This window comes from Acanthopagrus latus, chromosome 5 (assembly GCF_904848185.1).
Source record: "Acanthopagrus latus isolate v.2019 chromosome 5, fAcaLat1.1, whole genome shotgun sequence".
In the NCBI taxonomy this organism is placed as follows: domain Eukaryota; kingdom Metazoa; phylum Chordata; class Actinopteri; order Spariformes; family Sparidae; genus Acanthopagrus; species Acanthopagrus latus.
In genome coordinates this window covers 18,980,092-18,993,309 of record NC_051043.1, presented here as the reverse complement: position 1 = coordinate 18,993,309, position 13,218 = coordinate 18,980,092, and the positions used below count along the sequence as shown (strand labels likewise).

Below are 13,218 nucleotides of genomic sequence, written 5' to 3'. Positions count from 1 at the left end.
GGCTGGATGTGGTGACACGCATTTCTGCTCCATCTCCTTGATTAAACCGGCAGCTTGGGGGGGGCAGCGGACAGTGAGGCAGCAGCAGGCAGGCGGGCAGGCAGGCAGGCAGGCGGGCGGACAGGCAGGGGGTGCTGGGTAGGCAGGCAGGCAGGCAGGCGGGCAAAGGAATGAGAGCGGACCGAGCCACGGCATCTTCACCATGCAGCCGACCACCACCACCACTACCAGCAGCAGCAGCAGAAGCCGTCCATTTTACGCGATTATATGAGCCGATGAGCCAGTGTGTCTGTGCTGTGCAGACGGGCCGTGTGCATTCCCGGCGATGACAACATAGGCCAACGCCTCGCCGCAGCTACACACAGGGAATGAAAACGCTCCCAAGATGGTCCGCATCGCCAAGGCCCTGGGTTTGGTTATCCTGTGCGTCGCCGTGCTCATCCTGTCGCTCATCAGCTATGTGTCCCTGAGAAAAGACAGCCTCTTCTCTTCCTCTAAATACTACATGGGGGGTCCGAGGATTATGTTCCATGCAGGATTTCGGTGAGTATATTGTTTTTTTGTTTTTTTCTTCTGAGTGTGATGCAGACCTGTGTTGTTGTAAATAGAAAAACAGAGGTGTCGGGCCCAGGGTGCACGACTCGACCTGGATGTAATGCACGGGGTTTTCCAACTCTTCATCACTTTCCACTTCACTTTGAGCCATATGCTTCCCTCCTGTCGATCAGCGAGTGAGCTGTCCGCGGTGCTGATGTTGTTGTCATGGGCGACACAGGACTGCGAGGTTCGCATCATCATCGTCACTGTCACAATCAGCTTCACTCGCCAGATGTTTGCAGCGATGGAGTGTAACTAAGTACATTTACTTGGAGGCAGATGTGCTTTTCACCCCACTCCCTTTATTTTGATAACTTTAGTTAGGCCTACTTTGCAGACTGCATGCTACAGTAGAGCCAAAGCAGTGATCCACAGTCTGATTTTTTATAAAAAAAGAAAGAGAGAGAGAGAGAGATCTGGCCAGATCAGTAATCCATCAACATCAGGTATACAGTTTGTGGTGATTAGGCAGCTATAAATGTTGATAATAAATGGATTAGCCTGCAGATCCAACACTACCTTTTTTCGGTCCACAGTCAAATGAATTGTTCTGTGAAGCAGTTGCAAATTACTTAAATTTCAGCAAAAATCCTGTGTGAGATGAGACCACAAAAAAGTAAATGTGTGAGTAAACCTTCGGCTTGTTTACACACGCCATCTCACAGTTATATGTTTTGTGGTTGTTATCCACAGGTCTCAGTTTGCCATGAATTTCCTGGACCCCTCCTTTATACCCCTAACTAATGCCCTGAATGAGGAGCTCCAAGGAAAGCCAACCAAATGGAGGTTCAACAAGACTGCTTATCATCAGCAGAGGTAAGACATTTTAATTCTCAGCTGTTTTCTGTCAGTACCTGTCAGTATCTTTCATCCAGCAGGAGAAAATTGTAGGTTGTGTTTCAGTCAAAGCTGAAGTCGGGGGAACATAAAGTCCTCTCTTGGATACTGTGACAGTGTAATAAAGTCAGGTTTCTATTCAATGAGCCTGAGCATGGGTAAAGGAAGGATTCAGATCCTTTACACAAGTAAAAGTTTGAATACCACACTGGAGTTTACTTCACAAGTAAATGTCTTGCATTTAAAATGTTACTTAAATCTACCTAAAGTAAAAAGTCAGTGCAGAGATGTGTCCCACCTGTGAATCTTACATCATAAGCTCTGTAAAAGCAGCATTTTGCTGCTGTAGCCAGTTAGAATGGCGCCCATTTTTAACTATCCGTATGGAGTCATCTGCTGATTATTTTCTCCATTAATCACTGGATTGTTTGGTTTCTAATCAAATACAGAAAATTGTGAGAAGGTGTGAACTGTAATTGATAAACTAATTATTCTTGAATCTTTCTGAAGTGACACAATATTTGTTTTGTCCAAATCTCAAAATTAATTATTGAAAATGTATTTAATTTATCAAAATGATTGAAAAGAAATGCATGAGAACAAAACTGATTATTGTAATGCTTTTCAATTCATTTTCTGTCAATTGGGTCATCGGTTAATCGGCCTGTCATTGAAGCCATACTGGTTCTGTATTGTTGGTAGTTTAATTTATAACAGAGCATCAAATTATAAAAGCTCTATGTAATAATTCATTAGTGGCAGAAAAGACTGAGCATGATTCAAGCCTGAAACTGGATCCTGCCAACTAATGACTAATGGAGGATTATTAACAGTTTGGTATTAACAGTTACATATCATCAGTTTTTCTTATTTTAGCACTCAATGCTTATTTCTTCTAAAATCCCCAGAAAAAGGAAGTTAATCAGTTGCATTTTGACTGCTGGTTGAATGTATAGTTGGACAGCTCTGTCATATTATGATCAGTTATTTTATTGATTAAAATACTCATAATTGGATCTATAAAATGTCAGAAAATTGTTATCTTCTATTATTATTAATAGTTTTGAAGTTTTATAAAACTTCGAAGGCAGCATATCTTTGTATGAAATGATAAACTGATTCTCAAAATAGTTGCTGATCGCTCTCTTTAGATAGACTAATCTACTAATTGCTTCAAGTCTGTCAGTAACAGCTGCACAGTGAGTTATAGCTATCCACTGGGCACCATGACTCTTGGCTGCATCACATTGCTTTTTACCGAGGCTGTGGTCAGTTGTTAAATTAGTTCTTTGCAGTTCTGTTGCATGCATATAAAACTGGGACCAGACGTATCGAGGTAAATCTCCTCTAGCGGTCTTGAACAGTGGTGAAGTAGTTTTTTTCTTCTTTCAGGAAAGATATCTTCAACTACATCGACATTCCCAACAACTTCTCCCTCACAAAGAACAGTGTGCGTGTCGGCCAGCTGATGCACTTTGACTACTCTAGCCACAAGTATGTCTTCTCCATCAGCAACAACTTCAAATCCCTCCTCCCGGACACCTCTCCCATCCACAACAAGCACTACAGCATATGCTCTGTGGTGGGCAACAGCGGCATCCTGACAGGCAGCCACTGCGGCCCAGAAATCGACAATGCCGACTTCGTCTTCCGCTGCAACTTCGCCCCCACGGAGGTCTACTCCAAGGACGTGGGCAAGAAGACCAACCTGACCACCTTTAACCCCAGCATCCTGGAGAGGTACTACAATAACCTGCTGACCATTCAAGACAGGAATAACTTCTTCCTCAACCTGAAGAAGCTGGAGGGAGCCATCCTGTGGATCCCTGCGTTCTTTCTTCATACGTCAGCCACAGTGACCAGGACCTTGGTGGACTTCTTTGTGGAGCACAAGGGCCAGTTGAAGGTTGAACTGGCCTGGCCGGGGAACATCATGCACGATGTCAACAAGTAAGAGTGATGATCTGATTGTTAGCCGAGAGAGAATTGACTTACGAGACCAACTGTATCAGGGCCTCAACTTTGGGTTTTTTTGCAACCTGGTTGGAGTTAAAACAAGTTGGATTTTACTTTAACAAATGTTTTTTTCTCCCTTATTTACAAACAGTATATCAAGCTTCTCAGTGCATCAGCTTTTAATATGAAGCTTGGCAATCACAGGAGAGAAATGTCTCCTCTTTAAATTAGGAATTACCTGTTTTAATGCATCAAAAAATCACACCAAGCATTTGACACTTAAAGCCTTTTGATGCTCAATACTACAGACACACCTTGGATCGACGCTAGAATATGTATTATGGTATGATACGCAGTTCTGTTAGTTAGTTCTGTTATCTTAGAAAATAAAACTTACTGTTAAGTCTACATAGACATTACTGCCAGAGAACAACAACACAAACTTCAAGAAATTTGAATCTGAAATAACTAATATCATCAGTAGTGGTATATTGTGACATCTGTACAACAGACTCTTTTCACATACATGCAGGCATTTGATAAATTTTTTGCAAAACAGTAGTGATCATGATATTTTTTATAAAAATGGATTCCCTCGTAGGTCACAAAACTCAACTGTAATGGTGAGCCATGAACCAAAGGGAAGCACTGTTTTGTTAAGATGCACAACGGTCCCAAAAGATCCCAAGTTCCTGGACTTTCTTGAAAAATAATGATTAATTGGGATCCTACATATTTAAAGAGCATTTTACCTCACAGACAATAAAACAGCTCAAACGTTATCATTTTTTAAAATGTTTTTCATTGTTTTCATTAGAACCATCCAGTGGGCCTACCTTAGCTCGCAGACCTCACTTTGGGCAGCCCTGCTCAAAATAAAATACTGTTGATGATAAAACCATAATCACATGCACTAACTGACAAGGGAAATTAAATAGAGCAGATAGAGAACATGCAGTGCAGTCATAAGGGAAGTGGGATCATAGTGGGGTCAGGTGAGGGACCACTGTGTTTTGCCTGTCAGGAAAATCAAGGTAGTGTGAATTAAGGTTTGGACGACTGATCCATCTTTCCCCTCACAGATACTGGAAGACTAAAAACCTCTCCCCCAAGCGTCTCAGCACTGGAATCCTCATGTACACGCTGGCCTCTGCCATGTGCGACGAGATCCACCTCTACGGCTTCTGGCCCTTCGGCTGGGACCCCAACACGGGCAAGGACCTGCCTTACCACTACTACGACAAGAAAGGGACCAAATTCACCACCAAGTGGCAGGAGACCCACCAGCTGCCCAGCGAGTTCAAGCTGCTCTACAAGCTGCACAGGGAAGGTGTGATCAAACTCAGCCTGACGCACTGCTCTTAGACACAGAGGTGGCTCCGGAGACCATGACCCAGATACATCCGTTCAGCTCAAACTTCTGTTGTGACCCACACTGCATGATAAGTGTTTAGGCAATTTAGGACACCCGCATTACAGAAACACACACTCACGTCACGCTGTAATTCCACATGAAGATGTCAGGCTCACTCGGGGTGTAAATCACAGACTTATCACAGCAGTGTTGCTCATTCGGTATATTATTATCTTCAGTACTGCAGTTAGGACTTTTCATGCTGCTCAGTTGCTTCCATTACTCTCCTTTGCATGGCTGCTGGCTGTGGCTAAACAGCTCGAACACAACAAACGACTATTTTAACTGGAGTCCACTGGGGATTCTTCTGGTTCTCGTTCAACACAGTCTTGATTGATTAATCGCCTTTTACAACAGTATACTGGTTCTGTACACTGAAATCACTGCCTAATCTCAGGGAAGGAGTTAGATCAGTGTTTTTTTGTAATCAGATTAAATGCCTCAAAAGAGGTGCAGTTCCTGTTTTTCCAGGCCTTTTTCCCCCACAAGGTGTCAGACAATCTGCACTGCTCTGGAAGATGGTATTTGTTTACAAGACTGTACTCTCTCTCTATATACACACATATATATATATATATATATATATACTTGTGTGTCTTTTATTCTCTGTAGACAGTGTGACTGTCCACTCCAAATTTTGTTGAGATTCTTCAAAGTTTTGGAATAATAATCAACATTCCAACAATAAGCCATAAATTCATGGACAGACGATAGTGTGTTGTCATTACAATACTGAATTTCAGAAAGTGGTATCGGCCTACATTAGGTTCTGAAAGTATAGGACATTGGAATTACCTTCCAACAAGACTACAAGTCTGTAGCCACGCTAGCAGCTTCATTAGAGTCACTGGCTTTGACTGAACAAAAGAGTAAATACCCAGCAATCTTAGAAAAACCCAAAATGTCACTTCACAACACTTTCCTCTATTCTGAAGCCATTTCATATTTATCATTTACACTGAACAGTGGAAAAAAACCTTTAACCATTTTCCAAAGTTACTATTTTCCCATCTATTGTGCTGCTCTCCTACAACACAAGAGATTTTAAGTTTGAACATTTTAAATAGTAAAAAGTAATATATGTGATAGTTAAATATCCATTCTTTAAATTTGGCTCAAGTTGTATGAATTCAGCAAGAGGTATTTCTCTAGGGTTTTTGAGGAATCTGGAAATACCTTTATAACAGCGGCATGTTTTGCTCAAACACCTCCTGGGATTTTCAAAGATGTTACGGTGATACTTGGGGCTGTGGTCACACCTGCTGTTCCTAAAACCATTAGACTACTAAGTTTGTGTTAAGTACTCATTAGCTGGTTTCAAACTAGCCAACTACAAAAGAGACCTCGAGACCTCAGGAAGTTACTTCTGTTCTGGGCCAAGACAATGTTTTGTAAGTATGAACCAATTTAGTTATATATATAGTGAGATTTAGAGTTTGTAATGGTTGGATTTTGTCATCTGTGGACATAGCCAGGCTAGCTGTTTCCTCAATTTTCCGGTCTTTCTGCTAAGCTACGTTAGCTGCCTGCTGGCTCCGGCTTCATGCAGGACCACAGATTTATACAGAAGAACTAGATGCGAAGATGTTGCCTATTCAATCCAGACAGAATTATTTGCCTGGCGCCAAACAACTTGTCTAGTTTCCAGGTTTACTTCTTTGTCATGTGGCCCTCTTAGAATGGGCAGTCGAGTTTTCTCACCCGCAAGTTCCCGCTCTGCCCATAGACTATACATTTTGATGATATCAGACATTTGTAATCGCTTTTCCAGGCTAAAGTTTAAAAGCATAAAGTATGGTATAAAGTCAAGTATAAATCCTCCATAGATGGAAAACTCTTAATAGAAATAGTCATAATTGCATATCAAGGTCTGTTTTACTGGGGAAGTTGTTGTAATATCGCTAGAGGCCACTGGGCCAAATTGGAAGCAAAGCTGAGCTGCACCCTCCTATTCAGGTGTGTTATACATCCATGTAGGCAACTGGACATTCAGACATCAGAATATTATCTGTCTTGTCAACAAACTCTTAAATTATCGTATATTAACATGCTTCCCATACTGGCAAAATATTCCTTTAAAGCCCAATATCTTCACCTGTAGACTTTGTTGAAGTAAGATTTAATATTACTTTCAATAGTAAAAGTTTTCAGGAGGCAGACAACTGCCAATCCTTTGTACATGTAGGTAGTTTAGCATGATTAGCAAATATCCAAAAATTTGTAATTTGGTCATTTAATCTAACATTAAAAAGTCATGCATTTCATCATATGAGGTGAAGTGCAATTTAAATTGCCCCAAGTCTATGCTGCACAGTTAAAGTAATTCTGTGTCATATTTCTTTTACAAAGCTAAAGTTGGCTTGGTCAGCCAGTCAAGTAAGGTGCAAAACTGTTAGCCAAAACTGCATTACCGCGACCTACTATTACAATGTAAGAATGGAAAGTAAACAATATTGTGATAATTGTCATTATCGGTACACGTACAGTGACACTCCTAGTACCAGACAAAGACCAACGTGTGACCTAAATAATGGGGCTAGCGTGGCTAAAGGCATCAGGAATGACACATTTTGGACACAATTTCTTCAGCTCTTTAATACATACCGACAAAGAAGGTTTGCCAATATTTCAATTACAAAAATACTAGAATACACGTTTTATTGCAGAGGTATTGTTGGCCAGGGGAAAGATATTTTTTCATCATGTAACCATATCAATTCCAGTATCTGTGACATAAACCAGAGAAATGAATGAATGTTATATGACTTCCTGCATCTTGTATAAAGCGCATGATCCATTTAAATGGAACTGCATGTGAGGCACTAACAAATCTTATAGGCTAGTTTTATACAACCTTTTTGAAGATTGTTTTGCAGGTAACATTTTGTTCTTTGCTATTGTTTGTATTTCTGATGGTGTATTCCTTAAGAACATATTTGTATGAGAGATGTTTGAAGGTGACAACAACAAAAAAAAACCCAAACCCTACTGCTATATTCCACATGGGACCAAACCTCTACAGATCAACTTAAAAACGAACAAGCTTTATTTTTTTGTAAATGTTGATAAACTTGGGTTCTTGAAAACAGTCCACCCCATCTCGCCAGACTGAAGCAGACTGGTGGATGTGGGGTTCAGGGCGACTGGGCCCAAACAGTGAAAGCTGGCCACATGATCATCTCATGACTCTGCAACACGTGCTCCTTCTAGCAAATTCTGGTTTGGGGTGAGGTTTAACACACAGAGCCAGGCAGTCATTCACACTCAACCAGATGTAATGTGTGCTTTTGTGCTCATTCTGATTTAGCGTGGTAGGCATTTGCTTGACATCCTGTCCCATACAAAGAGGTTTTTTGTCCGTCTCCTTAGGCAAGATGAGGATTTCAGATAGTAAATGTTTGTGTCTCGTCTCCAAATCACGGCTCAGTCACCAGAACTACCTTGAAAACACATATCTGTTGCAAACGTTTTAATAGCTAAATTTAAGGCCATTTAATTGATGTCATAGATGTGTAGATTTAGGAATAATTCCCTCATTAGGAATGTTTTGTAGGTACACCAAAGACCATGTGTTTAGATAAATACTACTTGAGTTTGATACAGATAGACTGATTTGGGTTTTTGGAAGCTGTATGACAACTAACAAGTATTATTGTAGAAGAAGAAATGGATCACTTTTTCTGACATGAAAGTTTGCTTCTATGACTTCAGCTAAAGTAATGTGGTGGAATTTATTTGTGACTCCATGAATGTCCTCCCAAAATCTACTGGCGCTGACATGAATGCTGGAAATTTTCCTCCTCAAAAAGGTTCTCTTAATTTCAAAGTCAATGTGTAGAATGTTTGTAAACAGTAACAATGCTAAAAAAAAAGGAAAAGTCTGTGGGGATTGTAAATCCAGTCAGAAAAACAGTATAGCTGTTTGTGCATTACATTTTAAATGACAAGACAGTGACATACATAACCTAAACATAAATGTCTTTATTCAAAATGCAGCATTATAAAGGATTTGTTCCAACAACCCTTAAACATTCTTGTACTTGTGTTCGATCTGCATGGCAACTTTGTTCCATAATGCATAAAAAAGCTTGGCTGCTTATGTACATGTCGTATAAAAGTCATAAATCATGTAAGGGACTTTGGCTATCTTGGGTTGTTCTAACAAAAACATCATCCATATAAGAAATGTAACCATGTCTTAAATGTTTTTTGATTATACTCCATGATAAATATATGTTATGTGCCTGCATATTCCTTCCATCAATGCCTAAATGTGTCAAATAAAAATGGTATTTTTCTCTGAAATAACCTATTTGTAAATAATTGACTTTTTGTGGTTGGGGCTGAATCACAGCCACAGTTTTAAAAGCAATGCATAATTTAGTCACTGTATACAATCGTACTCCTCCTCCCCCTCCTCTTTCTCACTTAACAATGCACAGGTTGTGAATAAATAATGTTACAGACGGCAAATACCAAGACAGGAATTCACACCGTAATAAAAATATTGCTTCAAATGAAAAGAGACAGATTTCCAAAGTTCTAGTCTGATCTCCTGCCGTACCGACAGTGGCAGGCACCCTGTTCAAGCTCCAGCAAACAGTGACGTTTTAATGATGCAGTGTTAATTGGTGCAAATGTGAAAAAAGAGTGGCTGTCAGTGGCAACATCAGCAGGCACACCTTCTCCTCACAGGTGCCTCGACCAGTTCACTGCTGGCCACGGGGCTACCGTTGGGTTCTGAGCCGCGGCCCCCGTAAGAGCTGTGCTCCATCCTCTTCATCACCAGCTCCAGCAGGGTGGTCACCGCCTGGTTTACATCGATGCCCGTAACTGCACTCGTCTCAAAGTAGGGGATGCTGTGGAGAACAGAGGTGGGTTTTAGGAGAGGAGTTAGGTGTTTGGATCAATCACAAGCTGACATTAAGTGACCATATTGTGTGCTTGAGCAGCTGCTGATTCAATGTTTTACAACCTAGAATTTACTTGTAACACGTGTCACTGATACCTCCAGGAGGGAGATGTTGGAGCAGGATTGAAAGACAGCTCACTAGCACCATCCCATGGTCTACTGGTGAAAGTAGCACATTTTGTGCTTCATCATCCACACAGGACTGACACAGTATTGTTAAATATTGTGAGTGACATTCAAGTCATTATACTTAAGTTATAAAAACTCCTGAAAATGTCTGAGCTAAATTACTTAACATGTTGTCAGAAAAAAACAAATGGGCAGTTACAAGTTGAAACTTACCAAATGAACCAAACATGACATGCAGGGTTTGGTGAGTTAAAGGTGCAATATGTGATTCAGATGTAAAGAAAAGAAAAGCCACATCACCAAAACAGGAAACTGCGATCATCCTCGCAAAAAGCTACAACTAATGACTATTGTCATTATTGAATAATCTGATAATTGTTAAATGATTAATCAATTCATCCTTTGTTCCAAGATATTCAGAAATTACTAAAAAAAAAAAAACGACGTTTTGTTTAATATCATAATCTAGTAGTTGCTAATTATTCTCATCGACTGAAAGCTTTTTAGGATATTACACACCATCTAAATCGGAGTATTTAATTCATGACACAACAGATTGGTCAGTTGTGAAAACACCTTTTTGAGTACTGAAATAATTTTGTCCCTTTATGTGGAGTAAGCGTGAGGTGAGTGAGGTGTTATTATGGAGATAGATGGATGGATGGATGGATGGATGGACAGATCACCTACACTTTCCAATCTCACACACTTCCTTTAAAATAGTTTTTGAATGCCTCACCCGTATCTGTCGGCCAGATCCCTGGCCTGCCTGGCGTGAACATCCCTCAGATCTAGGAGGTCTGCTTTGGTGCCCACCAACACGATGTCTGGACTGTCACAGTACGCATTGGCCTGAAGCTGACCTAAACCGAGAGGAAGCCATTTAAACCCATGTGATGCAAACAGTCATGCATGAGCAAACTTGAAACGATGTTTGGAAATTCCTTTAGTCAAGGTTTGGAAGGCAGCTGTGCAACAAGAGAGGAAAGCATTGATTTGATTTAATTTAAGTATTGAGCTGGAGCAGAGCAGGCAGCTGAGATGACACATACTCATCCAGTTCCTGACGTTGAGGAAACTTTGCTGATTGGTCAGGTCGAACATCAGCAGGAAACCCATGGCGTCTCTGAAGAAAGCTGTAGTGAGGCTGCGAAACCTGAAAGTATCAAGCAACTTATATAAGGCTCCCTATGTGTAGTTTTTTAGCCATGCTAGCAATTGGTCAATGTGTTTGTCCATTAATTGTTGGATGGATTGCTATGACATTTTGTAAAAACTTTCATTGTCCCCAGAGGCTGAATCTTGCTGACTTTGGTGATCACTTGTCCTCTCTGTTGCTACAAACAGGTTGACATTTTTGGCTTTGACTGACTTTGGTAGGCCCATAACATTTCCTCTAGCGCCCCCACAAGGCAGAGGGTTGGGATTTCTGAATTTGAGCGAAAGGTCCAAACTGTTGGATGAATTGATAAATCGTGTAAATCACACACACTCGTGTTCAACTGAGGCTGAACTATAAATACTTCTTCACTTGCCACCATCAGGGTGAAGTTTTAATTTGCAGATCAGCAAAACGAATGACATTCCCATCAGACTCAGCTGTAGTTGGTGTTTAGTGCCAAAGTAAGATGTGTTGGGCAGACTCCTTCTCATTAGGGCTGGAAATGAACGTGTCTAAATGTAAAAACAAGATTACATTTACCTTTCTTGTCCTGCTGTGTCCCATAGCTGAAGGTGGACCTTGTAGTTCCTGTCAGTCATCCCATCAGCAGCCTTCCCGGTGTACATCTGATCCAAACCACAAAGCATGTTAATCTACCCAACTTCTGAACCAGGTTACATATATTTTAAGTCAAAAAACATAAAAGTGAAGACAGGATTTTAGGCCTTATGTGTGTGTAATTATAAACATATTAGGGACTAGGCATCACTTACCACTCTCTTTTCCCTGAAGTCAATGCCAACTGTGGTTGTGAACTTGCGGTTGAACTTGTTGTCGGTGTACCTGTGGAGAAAGGTGGTCTTTCCCACCCCGGAGTCACCCAGGGCCAGCAGCTTAATGAGATAGTCATAGTCCCAGTCAGCCATTGTGCAGCTGAGCTCCACCTGCCACAGAGTTGTATAACACTATGCTGGTTTAATGTATCACCTACCGAGTTAAGAGAAAGCTTGAAAGTGGGTAAGTTAACTAGAAAAAGAAAGGCGAAATAACTCCACCCTAGCTGCAGTTTTCAGTCTGAGGGTGCAGGCCCACCGCGCAGGCTTAGCGGGACTTCATACCTCCCTGCTCATTAGGTGCTGAGGGACTAGCACATGACTGGGGTTGGCTTCTACATGAGCAGTCAAATGCCTCTCCAGAGTTCTCTCAGACTTTGCTGTTCAGAAAAACATCTTGTTTGGCAGACAGAACTCCTTTCATTGACTTGAAGAGCTGTGGGCAGACAGCTCAACACTGCATGACGCCACTGCAAGGTCACTGCAATGATTTGGTTACACTTGCAGCTGAAGCCAAGCAGGCCAATAAAGGCAGCATGGAAAATCAGATTTGCTTATGCAAGAGATGCTGGAGAAATCTCCAGGGCACAAACAACCCTGGAGATTTTACTTTCTTTAGTATATATTCTAATCTGTGTTGCTGGCGCGTGCATTCAGGAAATATTCATCGTCATGCAACTCAGATTCCAGCAGCACAGCAATGATAGGACATGGGATACTTCAATGAAATGTGGAGTCATTTCCCATGTGCATGATTAATGGTATTGAGTTCTTGGCAATCAGCAGAGTGAGGAGAGGCTGAGTCATCAACCCTCTAACCTACAGCAGGCTTATCTGACCGAAAACCTTTCAATAAGGAAAACACTTTCAAGCAGTATATGGTGATTTCTGAAAATACCACAGACTCAGATACCCACAAACAGTTTCACAGCTCCACTAAAAGACAAAAAAATGTAAGCATCTTACCAGTCTATCTGCAGGAGGTACTAAAGTCCATTCAGAGGTTGCTCAGCTCGTCCTGATTGAATAAAATAATCGCTATCATGATGCCAGGACACATATTGCCTTTCCCCCCCTCCTTACATGTGATTAAGGGAGGAGTTTCATGCCAGAAACAACTGAGCGAGGCCGTGCTTACAGACCTTGTGTTTTCTGGTATTTCTCATGAGAAAAAAAGAGCTCTTTGAAAAATGGACTGTGGCCCCTGTCTGTGAATAATCTGTGCCTCTGTGGATTTCAGTGGAAATCATCCAACCAAGGAGCGGGCCCCACTTCTACAGGCTCAGCAGAGTAATCCTGCTTCTTTAAACAATGTGAAAACAATATGAAAACAATGAAACTAAAGATATTAAAGTTCGAGTTTACTTTGATCGATGTT

The 13,218-nt window shown here is 41.1% G+C and overlaps 2 protein-coding genes across 2 annotated transcripts in view; one reads left to right on the top strand and one right to left on the bottom strand.

The window, feature by feature from the left end:
- LOC119020095 (sia-alpha-2,3-Gal-beta-1,4-GlcNAc-R:alpha 2,8-sialyltransferase-like) overlaps positions 1 to 9,112 on the top strand; it is a 9,209-nt gene extending 97 nt beyond the window's left edge. The window contains exons 1-4 of the mRNA XM_037099201.1: positions 1 to 543; positions 1,291 to 1,413; positions 2,827 to 3,384; positions 4,473 to 9,112. The exon at positions 1 to 543 is cut by the window's left edge and continues 97 nt beyond it. Of these exons, the coding sequence (XP_036955096.1) occupies positions 386 to 543; positions 1,291 to 1,413; positions 2,827 to 3,384; positions 4,473 to 4,755 (1,122 nt within the window). The 5' untranslated portion in view covers positions 1 to 385 and the 3' untranslated portion in view covers positions 4,756 to 9,112. The remainder of the gene's footprint in view (positions 544 to 1,290; positions 1,414 to 2,826; positions 3,385 to 4,472) is intronic.
- A 141-nt stretch (positions 9,113 to 9,253) lies between these two features.
- Positions 9,254 to 12,870, bottom strand: LOC119020096 (ras-related protein Rab-27B-like). Its single transcript, XM_037099202.1, has 6 exons — positions 12,807 to 12,870; positions 11,781 to 11,951; positions 11,548 to 11,633; positions 10,898 to 11,001; positions 10,585 to 10,708; positions 9,254 to 9,663 (listed from the first exon to the last, which is right to left on the bottom strand). Exons 2-6 carry the CDS (start codon positions 11,931 to 11,933, stop codon positions 9,474 to 9,476), a joined length of 657 nt encoding a protein of 218 aa, XP_036955097.1. The 5' UTR covers positions 11,934 to 11,951; positions 12,807 to 12,870; the 3' UTR covers positions 9,254 to 9,473.
- Positions 12,871 to 13,218: the final 348 nt, after the last annotated feature.